General features: G+C 39.2%; 1 protein-coding gene and 1 long non-coding RNA gene across 3 annotated transcripts in view; one reads left to right on the plus strand and one right to left on the minus strand.

Annotated features, from left to right (window-relative positions):
• The window catches only part of LOC134213945 (ubiquitin-related modifier 1 homolog), a 57,695-nt gene extending 36,275 nt beyond the window's left edge, over positions 1 to 21,420 (plus strand). For both annotated transcript variants that reach the window (XM_062693398.1, XM_062693397.1), the window contains exons 4-5: positions 20,791 to 20,921; positions 20,985 to 21,420. In XM_062693398.1, the coding sequence (XP_062549382.1) occupies positions 20,791 to 20,921; positions 20,985 to 21,053 (200 nt within the window). In that variant the 3' untranslated portion in view covers positions 21,054 to 21,420. The remainder of the gene's footprint in view (positions 1 to 20,790; positions 20,922 to 20,984) is intronic.
• On the minus strand, positions 6,567 to 19,654 carry LOC134213944 (uncharacterized). The gene is made up of 4 exons (XR_009979583.1): positions 19,496 to 19,654; positions 19,248 to 19,429; positions 18,806 to 18,910; positions 6,567 to 7,096 (listed from the first exon to the last, which is right to left on the minus strand). It is a non-coding gene; the product is annotated as an uncharacterized LOC134213944 (long non-coding RNA).
• Positions 21,421 to 24,376: the final 2,956 nt, after the last annotated feature.

The raw sequence follows: 24,376 nt of genomic DNA on the forward strand, positions 1-24,376 counted from the left end.
ATTTTACAAAATAATGATAGAAAAGATATTTTAAGGTTTCCTGGGCCATTTTCTGAATTGAACTAAAATAGGATGTGCGACACATCAAGCTTTATGATTTCACAAAAGAATGATCGGATTGATGCTTTTAGTCCGGGAACCTCCAGAATAACCATGTCTAATTTGAGCCAAAATAGGTCGTGCGATACCAGTTTCCAAGTAACTAATTTGAAAGGAATTCTTGGAATTTGTGGGGAATTTCGGAAGGAATTTTCGCTGGACTTCTTGGATAATATCAAGACAAATCACTTTCTAAATTCCAGGGAATTTTTTTGAGAAATTTTCTGTACTTTTGGTGGACTTCTAGTTTAGTTTTTTGATCATTGAAAACATCGGATGAAATTTTTTGATGAACTTGCGGAGAAACTGATGAAGCTAATGTCTGGAAGATTTCCTGGGGACAATTTCGGAGTAATTAATAAATTATTTTTTAAAGAGATTCTCGGATGATTTTTTGGTGAAATTCTTAGGGAAAATCGGAGGAACTTCCAGGGAATAATTCCTTCCTTTCCAGAGAATTTTGGGGAATTTGAGGTGGAATTCCTAGGATATTTGGAGGAATCCATAAGGGAATCTTCGGGTTAATTCCTGGAGAAATTTTAGAAGCTATTCCAACTTCTAAAGGATTTTTGGAGGAGCTTCTGGAGGAATTGCCCGAGGAATTCGCGGAAGAACGCTTGTACGTACGGAGGTATTCCTGAAGAATCTTTCGGAAGAATTTAAAAAGGAACCTTCGAAGAAGTCTCTGAGGTAATGTTAGGAGGAACTTCCGGAGAAATTACTGGAGGAACTTCCGGAGGAATTCCTGGAGGAACTTTCGGAGGAATTTCTGGAGGAACTACCGGAGGAATTTCTGGAGGAACTTCCGGAGGAATTCCTGGATGAACTTACGGAGGAATTCCTGGAGGTGAACTCATGGGTGAATTTCCGGTGGAACTCCTGGATGAACATCCAAAGGAACTTCCGTATGAATTCTCTAAGGAACGCCTGGAGGATTTCCGGACGAACTCCTGGAGAAATTCTCGGATGAATTCTTGGATGAACTTCCGGATGAATTTCTGAAGGAACTTCTGGAGGAATTGCGGAAGGAACTTCTGGAGGAATTGCTGACAGAGCTTCCGGAGGAATTTCTTGATGAACTTCTCAATGAACTAGTTGAGGAACGTCCGAAGAAACTTTTGAGAATTTTCGACGTTTGAAATCAGTTCACGCCGCTGCCACCGATCACCAACGGACTTACCGGAGAAATTCCGGGAGGACTTACCGGAGGAATTCCTGGAGGAACTTTCGGAGAAATTCCTGAAGGAACTTCCCGAGGAATCCCTGAAGGAACTTCCGGAGGAATTCCTGAAGGAACTTCCCGAGGAATTCCTGAAGAAACTTCCGGAGGAATTCCAGGAGGAACTTCCCAAGAAATTCCTGGGGGAACTTCCGGAGGAATTCCTGGAATAACTTCCTGGAAACTCCTGAAGGAACTTCCCGAGGAATTCCTGGAGCAACTTCCCGAGGAATTTCTGGAGAAAATTTCGGAGGAATACCTGATGGAACTTCCCGAGGAATTCCTGGAAGAACTTCATGAGGAACTTCTTAAAGAATTTCTGGAGGAACTTCTGGAGGAATTCCGGGTGAACTTCCGGAAGAATTCCTGGAGGAACTTGCGGAAGAATTCCTGGAGGAACTTGAGGAAGAATTCTTGGAGGAACTTCCGGAAGAATTCCTGGAGGAACTTCCGGAAGAATTCCTGGAGGAACTTCCGGAAGAATTCCTGGAGGAACTTTCGGAGGAATTCCTGGAGGAACTTTCGGAGGAATTTCTGGAGAAACCTCCGGAGGAATTCTTGGAAGAACTTCCGGAGGAATTCCTGGAGGAACATCCCGAGCGATTCCTGGAGGAACTTCCGGAGGAATTCCTGGAGTATTTTCTCGGAAACTCCTGAAGAAACTTCCCGAGGAATTCCTGAAGAAACTTCCCGAGGAATTGCTGAAGAAACTTCCTGAGGAATTACTGGAGGATCTTCCCGAAGAGTTCCTGGAGGAACTTTCAGAGGAATACCTGGAGGAACTTCCGGTGGAATTCCTGGAGAAACTTCCGGTGGAATTCCTGGAGGAACTTCCGGAAGAATTCCTGGAGGAACTTCCGGAAGAATTCCTGGAGGAACTTCCGAAGGAATTCCAGGAGGAAATTCTGGAGGAATTCCTGGAGAAACTTCCGGAGGAATTCCTGGAGGAACTTCCGGAGGAATTCCTGGAGGAACTTCCGGAAGAATTCCTGGAGGAACTTTCGGAGGAATTCCTGGAGGCACTTCCGGAAGAATTCCTGGAGGATCTTCCGGAGGAATTCCTGGAGGAACTTCCGGAGGAATTCCTGGAGGAACTTCCGGAGGAATTCTTGGAGGAACTTCCGGAGGAATTCCTGGAGGAACTTCCGGAGGAATTCCTGGAGGAACTTCCGGAGGAATTCCTGGAGGAACTTCCGGAGGAATTCCTGGAGGAACTTCCGGAGGAATTCCTGGAGGAACTTCCGGAGGAATTCCTGGAGGAACTTCCGGAGGAATTCCTGGAGGAACTTCCGGAGGAATTCCTGGAGGAACTTCCGGAAGAATTCCTGGAGGAACTTCCGAAGGAATTCCAGGAGGAAATTCTGGAGGAATTCCTGGAGAAACTTCCGGAGGAATTCTTGGAGGAACTTCCGGAGGAATTCCTGGAGGAACTTCCGGAAGAATTCCTGGAGGAACTTTCGGAGGAATTCCTGGAGAAACTTTCGAAGGAATTCCTGGAGGATCTTCCGGAGGAATTCCTGGAGGAACTTCCGGAAGAATTCCTGGAGGAACTTCCGGAGGAATTCCTGGAGGAACTTCCGGAGGAATTTCTGGAGGAACTTCGGGAGGAATTTCTGGAGGAACTTCGGGAGGAATTCCTGGAGGAACTTCCGGAGGAATTTCTGGAGGAACTTCCGGAGGAATTCCTGGAGGAACTTCCGGAGGAATTCCTGGAGGAACTTCCGGAGGAATTCCTGGAGGAACTTCCGGAGGAATTCCTGGAGGAACTTCCGGAGGAATTCCTGGAGGAACTTCCGGAGGAATTCCTGGAGGAACTTCCGGAGGAATTCCTGGAGGAACTTCCGGAGGAATTCCTGGAGGAACTTCCGGAGGAATTCCTGGAGGAACTTCCGGAGGATTTCCTGGAGGAACTTCCGGAGGAATTCCTGGAAGAACTTCCCGAGGAATTCCTGGAGGAACTTCCCGAGGAATTCCTGGAGGAAGCTCCAGAGGATTTCCTGGAGGAACTTCCCGGAGAATTCCTGGAGAAACTTTCGGAGGAATTCCTGGAGAAACTTTCGAAGGAATTCCTGGAGGATATTCCGAACGAATTCCTGGAGGAATTTCCGGAGGTATTCCTGGAGGAACTTCCGGAGGATTTCCTGGAGGAACTTTCGGAAGAATTCCTGGAGGAATTTCGACGGAAAATCATCCAAGAATTCTTCTGGAAATTCCTGATATTCCAATGGGAGCAACTTTCAAAAGAATTCTTGGAACAACTTCCGGACGAATACCTGGAGGACTTTTTGGAGGTATTCCGGGAGGGATTTCAGAACAGTTTGGAAAATATAGAACATTTGTTCCGGGTATTACTGAGCTTCAAATCATACGCGTGTTCTTTCAGTATTTGTATGTATAATATGTTTGCTGTCAGATTTGCATCGAGCGCAGTTGACCTGGTAGGCCAACTGATTCAAAGTTCGGAATAGTTTTGAGAACCAAGAATATTTGGTTCGAGAAAAACTGAGTGGAATAACGTTCGCATGGGCTCTAAGGATTTGTATGGTCATGACTGGTTAATTTCAGATAGCTATCGAGCACAGTTAACCTGGTAGACCAATTGATCCAAACTCCCGAACAGTTTGGACAGCCTAGAATATCTGGTGTGGATATTTCTGAGTTGCATATTATACTCGTAGGCTCTACGGACTCGTGTGGGCTTGACTGGTTGATTTCAGATAGCTATCGAGCTCAGTTTGCCTTGTAGATCAATTGATCCAAACTCCAGAACACATTGGAGAGTCTAGAACATCTGGTTTGGACATATCTGAGTTGCAAATCATACGCTTGTATGGTCATGACTGGTTGATCTCAGATATCTATCGAGCGCTGTTGACCTGGTAGACACATTGAGCTAAACTCCGGAACAGTTTGGAGAACCAAGAATATCCGGTGTGGATATATCTGAGGTTCAAATCATATATGTGGGCTCTACGGACTTTAATGGACATGACTGGTCAATTTCAGATAGCTATCGAACGCAGTTGACCTGGTATTCCAATTGATCCAAACTCCAGAACAGTCCTAGTGGAGAACCTAGAATATCTGGTTTGGGTATATCTGAGTTGCAAATCATACGCGTGGGCTCTAAGGACGTTTATGGTCATGACTGGTTGATCGCAGATATCTGTCGATCGCAGTTGACCTGGAAGACGCATTGTTCTAAACTCCAGAACAGTTTGGAGAGCCTAGAACATCTGGTATGGGTATATCTGAGGTTCCTATCTTACGCGTGGGCTCTAAGGACTTGCATGTTCTTGACTGGTTTATTTCAGATAGCTATCGAGCGCAGTTGACCTGGTAGACGCATTGATTCCAACACCAGAACAGTTTGGATAACCTAGGACATCCGGTTTGGGCAGAACTGAGTGGAATACCGTACACATTGTCTTTGCAAACTGGCATGGACATGACGGGTTCATTGACATGGGTTTCCGTAGTTTTCTTCGACAAAATTTGCATATCATCTTTCATCAGTCATAAAGATCATTTTGCGGTCGGTAGGGATGTCCAGAAGAAGCATATTGTTCACACTAGAATAGTGTTATGTAAAGTCATGTGAAGAAAATTTTACTATATTTTGAAAATAACATCCTTACTCACGCCCCTCTAGGGAAAAATGAGCATCCCTAGAATCATAACTCACCAGTATAATAAAACTAGATTAGATGGATAAGACATCTGTAAAAGAATTGTGAAAATCGGTCAAAAGACGCCTGGTAATCAGCTGTTTGAAGATTAGTTCCCGTGATTTTCTGATCACGGTAGTCCGCGTTAGTAATTTTATCACGGTATTCGTAGTGTTAATCGGCGCGCAGGTCTAATTTTTAAATTTGATTGTATAGTTCACGCCGATCCAAGCTGGCGTCGATTGTAGGCGGCATGACTCCGCCACGCCATCGAATAAATGTGATCTGTCATGCCGCCGACATTAGTTTAATCGACGCAAAGACCTATTAAAAATTAACTTGTAAAAATCTGACTTTAAAAATACCAAAAACAAAAACCGTAAAGTAACGAGAGAAAAAAAATGTTTTGTTATACTTTAAATTGCTGTACAACATATTGAGAAATAAAATAATGCATTACATTCCTTCAAACTGTATTTTGAAAGCATAAAAGAAAATTCCCGAACACCCCTATTCCAGTCGCCGAAAGCGAGGTTTCTGCCGGCTGCTTTCTACGTCGTTTCTATTATTACGTCGAACATATTACGTCGAAAATCGATTACATCCCTTTATTTAGAGGAGAAAATGTCAAGTACGTCACTTTTGTCTTACACAAAACTGATGTAATATCACATTCAATTTACGACGGCGATGATGTGCACCAAATCCGATGTGATATTACAAATTTTTTTTTGCTGTGTAGGCTTACTTTTGGTTTCAGTTCAATCAAAGTTATCAAAGCTTTTGTAGGCAGATGAGTTTGTTACCTATAAGTGCATCACGCAACATGAACACCATATGACAATTGTCCATAAGGGAGTGTCCACAAATTACGTAACGCTTAGAGGGGATGGGTGGTTAAGCTAAGTGTTACAATCTATACAAAATTTTCAAATGTTTCATACAAAATGTGTGACACAGGGGGGCCAAATGCGCATTTTTTGCGTTACGTATTTGATGGATCTTCCCTAATTTGTTGTCCACGTTTCGAAATTTTGGTAAATTTCATGATATTTTCAAAATTAGGAATTTATTTAAAAAGCCTGTTAATGGTAATCCTCACCAGCAACGAGCAATACCACGTTCTATACGCCGATGGTGTCCTCAACTTCTGTGATAGCACCAAAGTTTTTCCACTTATTCTTTCACTCTCTTTTATATCTATCTATATATATATATAAAATCTTCTATATATATATAAAAATAATGTTGGCATTTGTACGACCGCACATCACTCAAGAATAGACAACCCAATTTTTCCTACACAGCAAAAAAAGTTGTTGAATATTACATCGAAATCGCTGCAACCAACTGAATCCATCGGTTGATGAATATTACACTGCTCGATGTACTCGAGAGCTCGCTGTGTAATAAACAGGAGCGATGTAATTTCGTACGACGTAATCAATAAAACGACGTAATCAAAGCGATGTAGATGAATGTGATGTAAATTCGGTAAATCCCCAAAATGTATGGTAGGAATATGTGAATTATCATTATTTTGGTAAAATCATGTTCGTAATGTAATATGTTCTGTTGTTAGTCATGTCTTTATTTAAATGTTATTTAAATTTACGCATAAGTATAATTTTACTCATACAATCTACCACAGCTTGAACATTTTTTTAGTCTATTGTAGGCACATACAAATTTGGTTACTTCCATACAACTAAAACAGCAAAGTATTCTTAAGCAGATGATCGGATCCTGGTCGGATCCATATGCGATGAAGATAAAGTCGGTGAAAACGCAGCATTGTATTTAGACCACCATGCACAGCTACATCATATCGTCCCACTTCAGAGCTCCACATTTAATGCTTCTCAGACGAATTCCCAGACGAGTGGTATTGTTCGCTCGCTGACTTTGATTGTTGATTGTTCATGTTGTCCATACGCAGCCGTTAACTAGAATGGCAGTATCGGCCAGGGGTGGCGAGTCATCGTGAACATAAACCTCTGATCCGGTGAACTGGTATGACTGGATTGTGCCCTCTTGCTTGAAACTCGAAGGACAGTTCTAGACGAATTTCCATGGTGCACCGTTGAAAATACTTATAATACTTCAGTATCTGAAACAGGTGAAAAAAAAGTTTAGGGCTGGTGAGGAGCAATGATTTAAGATGATGCATCTAAGAAGTAGATGATTCTTTGTAGGATTATCTTCAAGGAATTGTTAAGTGGTATGGCATCTGAACCAACTAGTGATTCTTGAATTAACCGCAGTGAAATCTAGTACAAAATATATTTCGGAACGATTATAGGAATGGTTTGATCCAATAGTGAATGTTGCCCAGAAGGATTTCAATCGGAATCTCATAATGGGAGGATTTTGATGGAAATACTATTCTAATGCAAATCTCTCTGTGAATCCGAAGGGAAGGGAGTCCGGTTGACGAATCCGAAGAGAATCTGTTTTGATATTCCGGAAAGAATTTATATGAGATTTGGGAGATTATTCTTCCGGGATTCCAAAGAGTAACGCTGAGTATCTCTTGTGGATTCTGAAAGGAATACTTAAGGAAGTCAGATGGAAATACTTTGGCGATTTCAAAAAGTATATAATTCAGGAATTCCTAAGGAAATCTATCAGGGATTCGATGTAAATACATCTGCGATTATTATAAAGGGGTCTCTTCAAATATGTCACTCAAGGAATCCGAACAAAAAGATATAGAACGCAATTCTTTCTGAATTTATATAAAACTACTTCACAAATCTTCTTAAGTTTTGGGATTTCTTAAAGAATTCTCTTGGTATTATGATGGAAATACTTCTGGGATTGCATAGCAAATACGAATAACTCACTCAGATGAGTGTCTATCGGATGTCCACAGCGATTCCCGCCAGAAGAATTTCTTTTAAAATTTCAGAAGCATTTCTATCGAAATCTTGTAAAAATCTTCAAATGATTTCTTTTGAATATTAATATCATCATTGGAATCTTGATATCTCCGTATGATTCCATTTATACCTCGAATTATACTTCGGAGGATTCTCCTCGAAACCCCCAGTGGATTCTCTTTGAAACCTCTGGACGATTCTTTTCTCTGGAAAATTATTTTCGGAACACATATGATTTTCTTCGGAATCTCCAAAAATTATTTTCGGAATCCTTGAAGAATTCACGTCGTATCCCAAGGGGAAGTCGCCTAAAAATCCCCCTCAGAATCCCTTGTGAATTCCCTTCGGGATTCCCAGAGGGTCTCTTTAGAATACTGGGAGGATTCTCTTCGAAATCGACGGAAGATTCTCTTCGGAATATTGGGAGGATTATCCTCTAAGACGTAAGACTCTCTTTGGATCCTCTTCAAAAACCACGAAAAATTTCCCTTGGAATCCTAGGAATATCAACTTTGGAATCCTTGGAAGATCTCCCTCAGCATCCACGAAAGATTATCATCAAAGTCCCGGAGGAATTTCCGCAGTAATCACCAAAGAACTCTATCAGAAATTTATAAAGTTTAGAATACCCGAAGATTTTCCTTCTGAATGATAAAAATTCCCTTCGGATTAAGCATTCCCCGAAGGAAAACCTCAAAGTATTCTCTTCGGAATCCTTGAAGGACTCTTCTAGAAATCCCCGAAGGATTTTCTTAGAAATTCCCGGAGGATTATCTTAAGGGATTTTTTTATCAGACGGAAAAGCTTCGGGCATTCTGAAAGGAATCCTTCGTCAATTTCTGATAGAATGGTTCTTTGGTGGTTCCTTAAGCCCCAAACACAATGTCAGCGGAACGGCAACGGAAACGGCAAATTTGACAGTTAGCCCATACATTTTCTGTCAAATTTGCCGTTTCCATTGCCATTCCGCTAACATTGTGTTTGGGGCTTTAAGAGAATCATAGCATAGCATAGCATAGCATAGTTACGGTGTACTTCGTAGATTGGACATTAGTGATACTCATATTTTTCTTTTGAAATCCTTATTCAGATTTCTATCAGAAATCAAGGTGGGTGTGGTCTTTGATTTCAATCTAGAATAAAAATCACAAAAGCATGAGGATTACTACTCCACGCCCATCTTCACCGTAACTTGGGAGGGGAAGGAAGTGTTGAGTACTTACTTAACGAGAGGCCCCCGACTCAGCGACACTCTCATAAGTACCACGGAGTTGGATATTGGGGAAGGTATTCGTTGGGTAAGACGCGCGGCTACAAAGCAAGACCATGCTGAGGGTGGCTGGTTTCGTTTCCCGGTGCCGGTCTAGGCAATTTTCGGATTGGAAATTGTCTCGACTTACCTGGGCATAAAAGTATCATCGTGTTAGCCTCATGATATACGAATGCAAAAATGGTAACCTGGCTTAGAAACCTCGCAGTTAATAACTGTGGAAGTGCTTAATGAACACTAAGCTGCGAAGAGGCTCTGTCCCAGTGTGGGGATGTAATCCCAATAAGAAGAAGAAGATTCGTTGGGTTAGGATTTGCCTGTAGCTGACAATGTGACCGTGGTAGATCTTACACCGTAACACACCACGCAAAGGTGTCTACCAAGTGTTACGAGGCTTTGTTGGTTCCTAAGAGAACCCTTCGAAAATACCGCAGATAATTATCCAGAGTTTCTGAAGAGAATCCTTCATGGATGCTAAGGGGGATCTTCCAAGTATTCCAAGGAAGATATTCAAATGTGAATATTCCGGAGGATTCCGAAATTGTGAAGAAAAAATCTCCGGGGATTCCGAAATTGTGAAGAGGATCCGAAGAGAAACAGGAATTGTAAAGGGAATCCGAAGAAAGACTTCCGTCGAGAATCCTCTAGGGATTTCAAAGAATATCTTCCTGGGATTCTGAAGAAAATCCTGCCTAGTATTCCGAACAGAATCATCCGGGGATTTTGAAGAGAATCCTCTGGGGATTCCAAAAAGAATTCTCCGGGAATTTCGAGGAGACTTCTGCTTGGATTCCAATAAGAATCTTCCCGGGATTCCGAAGAAAATCCTCCAGGGATTACGAAAAGAATTCTCCGAAAAAGACAATCCTCTGTGTAGTCCGAAGAGAAGCCTCCAAGAACTTCGAAGAGCATTCCTCCAAATTCCAGACGAAAATCCCCCGGGATTTCCAAAAGTTCCGAACGGAATTCTTCTGTGGTTCCAACGAATATCACTTTGACTTAGCAATGCATGCATACCCAAAATAATCCTCAGCTCTTAAATTTTTCATAACTGACCTCAGATTGTTTATCGGCCACACCTACATCCTGTAATCGTTGGAGGGAGTATCGTCAGTTGGCATTTATATGGACGAAAATTGCACACGAATCGCATGAACGATTTTATTGCTGTTTTTTCTCTGAAATGTACTCAATACTATTTTAGAGACGACGAATCTTGAATGCAGTTTAGTTTCTCCCAAATATTCTGGATTTCAGAGCCTTGGTCTGCCAAGTCAAATGGGCTCAATACAAAGCCAATAGCAACCCATGGTGTCCATATAGGCCCTTAGAGGGCGTATGCATGATTTACGATCTAGATATGTCCAAACCAAATGTTCTAAGTTTTTCAAATCATTCTTGAGTTCAAACCAACTGGTTTACCAAGTCAGCTGCGCTCAATACAAAGTCAGTACCATACATGCCAATAGAGCCCATATGCATGATTTAAGATTTGGATATGTTCAAACCAGATGTTCTAAGTTCTCCAAATCATTCTGGAGTTTAAACGAATTGGTCTACCAAGACAACTGGGCTCGATATAAAGCCAATATCAACCCATACAGGCCCTCAGTAGTCATGTGCAATATTAACGATTTGGATATGTCCAAACCGGATATCTTAAGTTCTTCAAATAATTCTGGATTTGACAAATTGATCTACCAAGTCAACTGAGATCGATTGATTTACGATTTAGATATGTCCAAGCCGGATAATATAAGTTCTCCAAATCACCAAGGAGTTCAGACCAATTTATCTACTAAGTCAACAAGGCTCGGTTCAATACCCGTAATGCTGGGTAGATACCTCTTCGTGGTGTGTTACGGGGTAAGTTCTACCATGGTCACATTGCCAGCTACAGGCACATCCTGACCCAACGAATACCTTCCCAATATCCATCTCCGTGATACTTATTCCTTCTCTCCCTAGTAACGGTACAGACAAGCGTGACCAGGAATAGTAATTCTAATGCTTTTGTCATTTTTGTCACAGATTGAAATGAGGGATTACACCCACCTTGATTTCTGATAGCAATCTGAACAGAGATTTCAAAGGAAACATGAGTATCACTAGTTTCCAGTCCACGAAATATACCGGAGCAATGCCATGCTTTCGTGTTTTTATATATTCGTAAAATATTTATTTTCCATATTTTATTATACTTATTTTCATATTTCATTATATTTATTTTTCATATTTTTACATTTTAATTTTTTTAATTTCTATATTTTTATAATTTCATATTTTACATTCAATTATTTTTGTGTCTTAAAATTTTCATATTATTATGTTATAATATTATCATAGTTTCATATTTCTTTAAATTGAACATTCCACTTTCAAATTTGATATTTTATGTTTTATATTTTTGTATTTTCATATTTATATAATTTCATGTTATTACACCTTCATATTATAATATTTTTATATTATCATATTTTCCTTACTCTTATATTTTTTCTATTTTTATACTTATATACACATTATGATGCCTTTTTTATGCTTTCACATTTTTTATACTTGTATATGTTCATATTTTTATACTTTTATATTTTCATATATTTGTATTTTTTTCATGTCATATTTTCATATTGTAGTTTGAAATATTTAATTTTCATATTTTAATTTTTTTGCCTTTCTTATATTTTCATACTTTCATGTTGTTATAATTTAATTAGCATATTTACATATTTCTATATTTTATTATATTATTTTTTATACTTTCATATTTCCATCTTCTATATTTTTGTGTTTTAATATTTTTATATTATCTTATTTTCAGATCTTTATATTGTCATATTCTCAAAATTTAATACTTTAATATCACATTTTATATTTTAACATTTGCAATATTATCATATTCTCATGTTTTTTTGTACTCATATTTTTGTATCTTCATTTTTTATTTTCATGTTTTCATATTTTTAAATTTTCATATAGCAATTTTATTCTATTATTACACTATATTTTTATGTTTCTTATTTTCATATTTAAAAATCATATTTTTATGCTTTTATATATTTATATTATTGTATTATGTACCTTCATACTGATTTAACATTTTCATAGCCCACTACAAAACATCCCAGGAAGGAAAGCTTCACAACCTGCCATGTAACCTTTACGTAGACGACTTCCTGGCACATAAACTGCTATCTGATATATAACATTCTAAATAATAAATAAATTCTTTACAGTTTCCAGCTTCTTCTACAAGAGATGTACATCCCGAATCAACTTCGGCTCCTAGTTGACGTTGTACTCTACAAATATATATAAAACTAGCGGAAGAAACCCAGCTTTGCCCGGGTGTTTCAAATGTCACAATGAACTATTTGGAGCACCGCACTCTAGATCAATTTCCGTGCGTTTGTTTTGTTTTCCTCAACAGATGATCCAAAATTGTAATCTAATGATTGTTTACATTTCCCCGTTAAATTCACCAACTTTTTGTATATACAAACCTTGCGGATCCCAAAACGAATCGATTGGGGAAAAATCTTGCAAATCGGTCAACCCGTTCGCGAGTTAAATCGTCAGGAAGGAAATCTCAACTCATTTTTATTATATAGATTTAATATATATATAATTTCTTATCATAATGTTATTCATTTCACTACATATTTATTTATATACAATTACCAAAATAAGAACTTATAAAGAACGCGGTGCGTATGGTACGGTATGTCCACGCATCCTTCAACCCCTGTAGATTCGTGATATGTATCATGTTGAAGTGACTACTTGAACACGATACATCTCGAAGAATCATCTCTGCGGCAAACACAACGCAGTGGGCCTGGCCGCTTTGAAGTTTATGTCATACCACTGGTATGCTGTGAGCCTCAATATTGACAAGAAAAATTATTGGGCGTCATCTAACTCAATAGTTTTCCAGGATGCTTTCTTTGTACTGGCTGCGTTTGTGTTCGATTAGATTAGATTAGATTAGATTAAGTCAACAAGGCTCGGTTCAAAATAAATAGCAGCCCATGGTGTCCATATAGGCTCATGGAAGTAATGCGCATTATTTGCGATTTTGTTATGTTCAAATTGAATGTTCGAAGTTCTACAAATCATTGTGGAGTTTAAACCAATACATTTTTCAAGTCAACTGTGCTCAGTTTGAAACCAGTAGAAACCAATGATGACCCGATCGACACTTAGAGGCCTTTCAGAGGAATTTCCTGGAGGTTAAAAGAAGGCATTTCTGTAGGATTATTATTATTTAATCAGACTAAGGCCGAAGTGGCCTGTACGGTATATAAGAGTCTTCTCCATTCGGCTCGGTCCATGGCTACACGTCGCCAACCACGCAGTCTACGGAGGGTCCGCAAGTCATCTTCCACCTGATCGATCCACCTTGCCCGCTGCGCACCTCGCCTTCTTGTGCCCGTCGGATCGTTGTCGAGAACCATTTTCACCGGGTTACTATCCGACATTCTGGCTACGTGCCCGGCCCATCGCAGTCGTCCGATTTTCGCGGTGTGAACGATGGATGGTTCTCCCAACAGCTGATGCAATTCGTGGTTCATTCGCCTCCTCCACGTACCGTCCGCCATCTGCACCCCACCATAGATGGTACGCAGCACTTTCCTTTCGAAAACTCCAAGTGCGCGTTGGTCCTCCACGAGCATCGTCCAGGTCTCGTGTCCGTAGAGGACTACCGGTCTAATTAGCGTTTTGTAGATTGTCAGTTTGGTACGGCGGCGAACTCTATTCGATAGGAGCGTCTTGCGGAGTCCAAAGTACGTACGATTTCCAGCCACTATGCGTCTCCGAATTTCTCTGCTGGTGTCATTTTCGGCAGTCACCAGTGAGCCCAAGTACACAAATTCTTCTACCACCTCGATTTCGTCACCACCGATGCAAACTCGCGGTGGGTGGCTCACATTGTCTTCTCTTGAACCTCTTCCTATCATGTACTTCGTCTTCGACGTGTTGATGACTAGTCCGATCCGCTTAGCTTCCCTCTTCAGTCTGATGTAGGCTTCCTCCATCTTCTCAAAGTTACGTGCCATAATATCTATGTCGTCGGCGAAACCAAATAGCTGGACGGACTTATTGAAAATTGTACCACTCGTGTTAATCCCTGCTCTTCGTATTACCCCTTCCAAAGCGATGTTGAATAGCAAACACGAAAGACCATCACCATCACCATCACGCATTTCTGTAGGAATCTGGTGGAATTTCTGAGATGTTTATGAAAAAAAAACTTCCCATCACAAAATTTTATTCGCTCGATCGATTCTTTTATTTATTCAAAGTCAACAATTCCAAACAACCCATAGTATTGAACGCCTTCAACTATTTTTAAAACTTAAAACAAAAAATCGAAAAAGTACTGCTTTTAGAATTGGTCTACCATTCTTCAGATTTTGAATCAACATCAGGCCAATCCAATGGTTTCCACGTGCAGAAATTTTTCTTTTTGAGTTTAAAAATAGTTAGAGGCTTCAATTAATTCGTTCTGCACAAAAGTTGGTATAAAATAAATCAAAGATTTGACTGGGATAATTGAACGAGATGAAGTCTATGGCGAGGAAGATCGAACCAATGAAGAAATTTCAGGAATAATATTCGTCAGAATTTCAGAAGAAATGGAAAAGTTTTAAATTCTCTCCTAGTCGATTTTGTGGACATATTTCCAGAGGAATGTACAACGGAACTACGGGAGGAACTTTCAGAGGAATCGCTAGAGGAATTCCCGGTGATTCTTCCGGAGGACCTTTGCAGAAGAACTTCGAAAAGGTGCTTCCAGAAGAAAAACCAGAAGGAATTTCCCGGAAGAACTTCCGAAGGAACTTGCCTAAGGAACTTCCAGAGGCAATTCCCAGAGAAATTTCTGGAGACATCTTCCGGAGGAACTTCTCGGAGGATCTATCCGGAGGAACTTCCCGGGGGAACTTCCGAAGGTACTTCCCGAGAGAACTTCCCAGAGAAACTTTCGGATGAGCTTCCCGGATGAACTTCCTGAGGAATTTCCCAGAGGAATTTCTGAGTAACTTCCGGAGGAACTTCAAGAGAAACTTCCCGGAGGAACTTACCGGAGCAACTTTCCGCAGGAACTTTCCGGAGGAATTTCCCGGATGAACTTTCCGGAGGAACTTCCTGAAAGAAACTTTCCGAGGAATTCTCGAGGGATCTTCCTGGAGGAACTTCCGGAGGAACTTATCATCTAACGAGTAATTCAATATAATAAACATTCGTCAAGCAAATGTAGTCTACAGTAATAAGGTCTTCAGTATGATCGGTATGATTTGAACATTGTTAATCTTAAGGATATCAAAATATTCAACCGATCAAATTTTCACAAAAACATTAGCGCTGCCGAGCAGATGACTTTCGAAATAGTACGATCCGTAACAATATGGTTTCGACCCCTGAAAAAAATCTGTAGTAATCGCCAGCTTTCTAAAACTTACGGATTCTACAATATCTAAGCCAACAAGTATTTTTATATACAACGCCACCAAGCGGATGAGTTCCGACATAATATGATCTGCAGCAGTTTGGTTTTGTCCTCTTGAACAAATTTGTGGAAAACTACAACTTTCTACATCTTAGGGACTCCACAATAGCTAACCAAACGAGTATTCTCTTAAACGTTAGCTCCGTCAAGCGGATAGTTTCCAAATATGATCTGCGGAAAATTTGTTTTGACCAAATTTATATAAAACGGCATGTTTCTGAATCTCACGGATTCCACAATATCTAACCCAACGTGTATTCCCATATACACTAGCGCCCCCAAGCGAATGGGTTCAGAAATTATCTGATCTGCGACAGGTTCGTTTTGACCTTTTGAACAAATTTATAGAAGATGGCAACATTCCAAAATTAACGGATTCCACAATATCTACACCCAAAAAAATCTGCACGTTGTTTCCACCTGAAAAAGTACGTAGATTTTTTCCACCTGAAATTCACGTAACTTTTACCTGATATTTTGATAGAATTCTCATTCTACGTGAAAATCAGGTAAGTTCTACCTGAGTTTTGGATAGAATTCACCGGACACGTAAGTTTCACCTGAATTTTCTGAAGCATTTGCAGCTACGTGTGCACGTAAAATGTACCTGAAAATTCAGGTGGAAACAACGTTAAGATTATTTGGAGTGTAACCCAAGGTCCCAAGGAGTATTTTTATATACACTAGCGCCGCCAAGCGGATGAGTTTTGAAATAACATGATCTGCGGCAGCTTTGATTTGATCTTTTGAACATATTTGTAGAAAACGGCAACTTTCTAAATCTTACGCATTCCACAATATCTAATCCATCGAGCATTTCTGTATACACTAGCGCCGCCAAGCGGTTGAGTTCTGAAATATTTTTATCTGCGACAGTTTTGCTAGCGTTCAGTAAAGGTTCCCCCAAACACACGCGACGCGATTCTATCGCTTGGCGACAGCGATTCTGTCGTCGTTGGTATGGAAGCGTAGATAGAACATTGCCTGCAGCGACCCAACGATAGAATCTTGGCGATTAGTTGTCGCCGTCGCGGCGATGAAATTGCTTAGGTCTGGGGGAGCCTTAATAGTGGAATGCGGTACGTTTTTGGGACGACAGGCTATATGGGACAAGTAGGCTAAATCTGGGACTGTCCAGCATAATCCGGGACGTCTGGTCACTTTAGATTAGGAACAAGTACTGCCAAATGGCTCGCATGTGTCGACAGTCGGTTCCTCAAGCCTCAAACACAATGGAACGGAACGGAGACGGCAATGGTAGATAAACGTAAAAAAAAACTTAAAGTTATGGAAAAAATAATTAGAAAAAAATAATACACTTCATTTTGTCACTTGATGAATGATTTGATGCCAAAAAGATTCATAAGTTAATGAAAAGTTTGGAAATGTATGTGGCTTATGCAATGTATAAGTTTTTTCTTTACATATCATTAAGCCCCTGCTTTGGCAAAAAGTAGGTATTAGGGCGTTCAGGGCTTTATCCGTAAAATCATTTCATCCTTCGACATAATTGTTAGTCCATTGAAATATAAATGTAATTAGTCAAAATCGTTTTTTTGAAAATCAATTATCTTTTAAAAACATTGTAAATGAAATAATATTTCATAAGCATATTATTAAACAACGTTGTGATCATTTTAATTAAGGAAATCAAGAAAAAAAGCAAACAATCATTAATATAAGCTACATATATAACATATTAGCCTGGAGCTACTGCAAATATCTGTATAGCCCACACATAAATCATATAATATATGGAATTATTTCCACAGTGTTAAAATATGCGATTTGTAATTCCATAAGGAGAGGCCCCTTCTTGGCCGTGCCGTAAGACGCGCGGCTACAAAGCAAGACCATGCTGAGGGTTGCTGGGTTCGACTCTCGGGGCCGGTCTAGGCAATTTTCGGATTGGAAATTGTCTCGACTTCCCTGGGCATAAGTATATCATCGTGCTAGCCTCATGATATACGAATGCAAAAATGGTAACCTGGCTTAGAAACATCGCAGTTAATAACTGTGGAAGTGCTTAATGAAGCTTCTAATCTGCGAGGCGGCTCTGTCCCAGTGTGGGGGTGTAATGCCAAGAAGAAGAAGAAGAATTCCAAAAGATTTCCGCTAGGAACCTCGAAATAATTTGCTACGGAATCCCAACAGAAAGCATTTCGGGATCCAAAATGGAGTCGGTTCAGAATTTTGAAAGGATAAAGTTCAAAATCCCAAAAGGTTTCAAGTCTCAGAAAGATTTCCTTCGTGCCTTCGAAAAGATTTGGTTCGGAATAACGAAAGGATTATCAAGGAAAAAGTATTCGTTTCGGAATCGAAAAAGTTTTAGTTTCGGAGTTCAGAAACAAAGCAGTTCTAAATCTTAGTATGTTTCAACTATGAATCACGAAAGTATTTGGTTGAGAATTCCAGATAGATTCGGTTCGGAATCCAAAAGGATTCGATTCAGAATCCCAAAAAAGATTTGGTTTCGCATCTCAAAAGGATTAGTTTTCCAAAAAAAAATCGTTTACCGAACTTCAAAAAAGCGTTTCGGAAAACCAACAGGATTGAACTCGTCGGAGTCCCGAAAAATATCGCATAAAAATCGCAATAGAATTCGGTTTAGAATCCTAAATGGAACTCGGTTCAAGATCCCCGAAAGGATTAAGTTCAAAATGGGAACCCGAAAGAATTTGGTTCGGAATCTTAAAAGGATGCGGTTTGGAATGTCAAAAGGATTCAGCTCGGAGTTCCAACAGTAGGGGGAATGACGACTTTGGCAGGTTTTGTTCTATTATTGTCAAAGGGGTTTTTGTTGACCAAATTTTATGGAATTTGGCCACAATATTCTTTGATATGCAAAGAATGTTAAGGCCATATTTGAGCATAATTGGTTATAGAGAACCCCCTTGCCAATAATAGAACAAAACCTGCCACAGCCGTATTTCCCCTATTTGATTTGAAATTTCAATAGAATTAGACTAGAATTTCTAAACAGATTTGACATAGAATTTTAAAAGTATTCTGTACGAAATTGAGACTGAATTGAAACGGTTTGGAATCCCGAATGGATTTGATTCGAAATCCCGGTTCAGTTCGATTCCAGAGAAGTTTTCCACCACCGCATATGCTTCCCGAAAGATCAAAAATGGTTTATGTTTTAGTTCTTACCAGTTATTCGTGTTCTCCAATTCATCGTGTCTTGATGCTATAACAACTTTACTTTGTGGCATATTCGTTTTCTTTTGGCAGGGCAGTAGAACGAGTATACCTCCGCTGAAATTCAAGATAATTAAATTAGTAGATTATAATACTTCGTACATTGATTTTCTAAATTGAAGCGGAAATGACCAAGCATGAAAATCAGAACGGCAACTCATTTCTAGCCATGTAACGAGATTTCCTAGAATTAGGTTCTATAGCACTTATAAAGATGTTCTTAACTAAAACTTAACCTGGTCTAGCTGGACATTTATACAAAGAACTTCCTGGACAAATTTTTATAAAAATTGTCTGAAACCCCCACTTTTCGATAATAAACATCTGTCAAAGACGCTTTATGCTTTCTATTAGTGTTTGGATCATTTTTTTTTAAATTCGACTATTATCTTACTTCTGGACCGGAACAGGGCAACCAATAAACAGTAAAGAGGCCGCACACTTGCTATTAAGGTCTTCCGGCATCATTTTCATGATTCGAAACTTATCGCCGCATATTCAACTGAAAACCAAACCAACCTGGTTGATTCCTGGCAAGTTATTTCTCGTTATTGTTCTGCAATATGGTCGTAGTTCCTGAAACATAAATTGAACAATAATCAGTCATTATATAGTTATCCTAAATAAGCAAAAGAAACTTACATCTTGTACGGCACCACGTTATAATAAAGTCTATTATTATCATCACTTTTTTGGCTGTTATAATTGGTGTTTAATACGATAAATAATTGAAAATCTAAAAACTCTCACGCGATGTGCGTGATATAATTTCAAAATGGCACCTCAACCTCAACTCAACCAAACTCGATTTTGTCGGACTGAGAATGGGAAGTGCAGTGCAGCCAGATTTAATATTGTATCATCATTCGACGCAATATTACAATAAATTTGTGTAATAGTACACACGCCTATCGGAACCAGTTGGTTGCACTTGTTTCTGTGTAATATTATCATTTTTGGAATGTTAATATTACACGATTGTGACGTTATGCCAAATAAGATTTTTATTCCTGTGTAATTTTAAGGCGATTTAAAACCACATAAAATCGATGTAGTTTTGTATCTTTTTTTCGCATTTACATAGCTTTTTCATCACATCGTGCTAATTACGTCGACGTGTCTTACAATAATTTTTGCTGTGTAATTTATATTCGTTTTTCTTCTTCTATTTACGATGAAACTGAAAATCAAAATCCAATCTCTTCGATGAAATGGGTTTTCGTACATTTTGTATGGGAATTGCAAATTTTTATCATCTGTATATATATAACATGAAGTTTTAAATCGATGTGTACAAAACTTTTTTGTTTGACAAATGTTGGGATAAATCTGTAAAATTATTTAAAAATTATTCTGATAAACCCGATTTGTTTTCTAAATAAATTGTGTACGCATGAACATGTTGTAGAAAATTGATCAATTTTTGGCGAGACAAAGTTCGCCGGGTCAGCTAGTGTTGATATATGATGATGATGATGATGATGATGATGATGATGATGGTCCCGCCACATACCCCTACAAAGGTTTGAGCTAGACGAGTTATCTTTTAGATAATTAATTAATTATAAAATTAATTAATTAATATATATCTATCTGTATTGAATGAATCCCAGGACCTTCGTTGTCTTCGGCTGGGCGATCTTCCCTTAAACTTTCTTGAGTCTGAAATCTTATATCCTGCGTGCGTGCATCCTCTTTTATTAGCTGCCACATTCTCTGGAATACCGCTCACTTATCCGTGTGAAGATTTCCGATTTGATCTTCATACTTCCCTTTACTTCGAAAGATTGAAATCACAAGACGAGTTCATATAATTTAATTCAAAATCTACACATGATCTGCAATTAACAACTCCTAGTCCGACCTCAATTGAATCTTAATTTGTTTGAACTATGCAATTCTAACCCGTTAAGTCTATATTCGTCTTTTCCTTCCAGTGCTGCTCGAGGAAATGCTCCGATGGCTGCGAGACAACCTTCTCACAGGCGATCCCAACCTATTCCTGCAGGAGAACACCGTGCGGCCGGGCATCCTTGTCATGATTAACGACACTGACTGGGATTTGATGGTAGGTTCTGATATCTGTCGTCAGAAGTAGAACACAAATTTAAACTTGACATGTTCTCCATAGGGCGAAACCGAGTACATTCTGCAACCAGGCGACCATGTCCTGTTCATTTCCACCCTCCACGGAGGTTAGACGCTGCCCGCAGGAGTTGGGATCTGTGATACAAAACATGTTTGGTACGGAACAGTTGAATTTGTCCTTTGTGTAATTTGTATTAGAGCAAACAAAGTAGGGGATGCTTTCTTTCTTACTTTATTGCTTGGGTAGGTAATTGACTAAACAATGAAATTTAAGAAGCCTGAGGATCAGACACCACCGTCATGGTGGGTCGATCATAGTTGTGTATGTGGAAATAATCGTTGTCTGGATCGAGAGTAAGAAACACTAGAGACGAAGAAATTAATTTAATTTATAGCACGTCAGTATCTTTTTTATACAAAATAAATAATAAATAAAAATGTTGAAAAATATTAATAAAAAATACAAGTTGTAATTGTAATCGCTGGTGTTTTCTTTCGTCTGCCATATTTATTTTTCTATCGCAAATAAAGACTCTGACGTAGGTTTGCGGCGATAACGTATGGTCTGAAAATAACGGCAGCCTGAAATGATGGGATGGACTCAAATTTTGTCTAGTTGCCCCATTGGACATCGCATGGGAGGAAGTAAATCCACAAAACAAAAAAAAAGTCTATGATCGCTTTCTTTTCCGCCGTTCGGTGCGAAAATTCACGAAAAAATTTCATTTCGGACAAAAGACTTAGCAAGCAGCTGATGCATTTTGCGTCAGTCGAACGATTCGAAAATAAAATAAATGTATCTGAGGCGTGTGGAAATTGAACAAACGTGCGATCCACCCACCAGCCGCCAACCGACTCGCTGCCAGTAGCATTCATCATCCGTTTTGACTTTCGGGAACATGACAGACAACAGGACGTCGGCCGAATGGAGCAGCCGGGTGCAAAAGTGTTTCCTAGGAAACCTTTCGTCGAAGTAGGCAATGCCCTTGGAGTAAGAGTTTTTTTGTTTTGACCACCCACGCGCTGCCGGCAGTTGATAGGTGTATTATAGTACGCGCGTGTATGGTGGTTTTCCCATGTTTATTGTCCGTAGGTGCTTACAATTTTTGGAAGGAGGTTTTTGTTCGTAGCAGAAAAGCAGGTAATGTATGTACATTAATTGACTAAAATTACTAATGAATTATGGCCAAGTATTAGAAGCGCGATAGAAAATCCATCATTTGCACTAATGAAGCTTATAATTTTTCACAATTAGTGAAACTTCTAAGGTGTAAAAAATCGAGTGAATATACGTACGCGCAGAGTATCTAAAAATAAAGCCCACGAAAATGCTACAATGTAAACATCGTTTTTCGCTCCGGTAAATTGGAACTGACTAAATTTGTAAGCGATCGGCCAACCGCCGGCAATGTTTTGAAATCTACACAAAGAATATTGCGCAAATGTCCCATTCAGGGTCAGTTAACCCTGAACTTGTTCGATGGTTCGTTTATTTGCGATTTGTTTATATTTTGAGTGTTGCTGGCCCAGAAATGGCCCTGAGCGATCACTGCTATGGGATACTCATTAGGTTCTGCAGCGTCTGTACGTAACCTCAATCTGGTGACAGATTAGTAGTACTTCTTGTTGGTCTCAGGGGCAGCCAACCAATCACGAACTCCACCCTTGTCGGAGTCAGTGGAAAGTACTACTGAACTGTCAAAAAAGTTCATTTGGCGAGGACCGAATTCATTCGTGACGTCATGCTGCAGAACCTAATACGGGTAGTGTCGGACATGACGGCAGTATACATATCAAGAGTAGGTCACTGTCAGGATCACTCGTGAAGGATTTCGCACCTGCTACGCAGGGTTGCCACTACTTTTTGGGAAAAGTCTGGCATGCTATAAATTAAAAATCTGGCAAAATCTGGCGAAGAAATTCGCCTGTATATTTTTTTCAAATAAGAGATTCTAACTAAAAATGTGATCTAATTATTTGTGCCAATATTTAAAAAATCTGTTTTACCCTCTTTTTGCTCTTGCTGTACGTTTTGCCTTTCTCGTATACTAAGTATACGTAAAGGCTATAATTTCACTCCAAAACCAAACTTTTGATAGAAGGCTCGGAGACCCATAGTGTTATATACCAATTGAATCAGCTCGACGAATTGAGGTGATGTCTGTTTGTGTGTATGTATGTATGTGTGTGTGTGTATGTGTATGTGTACAAATTTTGTAGACGCACTTTTTGGAACTTAGCATGACCCGATTTACTCGCACAAGCTGCATTCGACAGGAAATGCGGTCTTATTGTTTGCTATTGAAAATTGGCCTGATCGGACATTGCATTTCGGAATTATTGAAAAATCATTGTTTTTTCCCAAGGGTCCCCCCTTGGAAAAAAAATTTCAAGATCGAAAATTTTTTTTTTCAAGAATGGTGGAAATGCATAGTAATTAATGCAAAAACATGCAAAATGATAGAAAATATGCGATCTATCCCCCTAAAGTGCTTTTTTGACCTTTCCTATGTGATTTTTTCAGTACATTTTACGATGCACGAGAAAGGCATCATCGCCGCTAGGTGGATTAATCTGGGTTTTTCAAAATTTATTCTTAAAAAGAATATCTTCTTCCACCTCCAGTATTTGTTGAAAATATTTGATATCCATAAAAATTAGATTCCTAAAATCATACCATTTTAGGCAATTCAGAAAATGTAAATAGAATTGAATGAAATCTGCGCTCTGAAATATCTGAAAATAATAAAAATAATATAAATAATTATTTTTGAAACTTGACTTCATTCAAAATAACGGGGTTCGCTTTTATTTCCAATTTCTAAGTAACAACAAATGACGTTTAAGCCATTTTTAATTGTTAATTTTTATTTTTTTTTTAATTTTGATCGATTAACTATCAAACGGAGCTCAAATTAAAAAGTATTCAGATTTAAAACGGTCTACGGTACCCGTAAGCCAAAGGTATTTCAAAAACAATTTTGATAAAGATAGATGAAAATTGAATATTTTTTTATGAATTGTCCATAATAGCAGAGGATTTTGATCTTCCGAAGCGTAACAAGTCCATGAGAAGGGGTTACGACAATCATTTGTTACTCCGAGTACGATAATAAAAATTGAACAAAATTGCGCTCTGAGTTTCATGAATTGACCACATTTACGAAGGTTCCGGATTTTCCGCAGGAATTCCGGTGGCCACTCAAATTCATGAGAACGGACCACGCAAATCATTCGATATTCAGAGACGGATGAGTTTTAAGAACTGTTAACTAATACGTATGTCCCGAATATTCCGTAGGACCTCCGGTGGCCAATCAGGACTTAAAAAAAGAGTTTAATGATGTTTCGGATCTTGCAGAAGGACGCCGATTCGACGAATAACCAGGGAATGTAGAAAGCCATGGAAACAGACAATGATTACATTTTTTGGGA

The sequence above is a fragment of the Armigeres subalbatus genome, chromosome 2 (assembly GCF_024139115.2).
Source record: "Armigeres subalbatus isolate Guangzhou_Male chromosome 2, GZ_Asu_2, whole genome shotgun sequence".
Taxonomy (NCBI): domain Eukaryota; kingdom Metazoa; phylum Arthropoda; class Insecta; order Diptera; family Culicidae; genus Armigeres; species Armigeres subalbatus.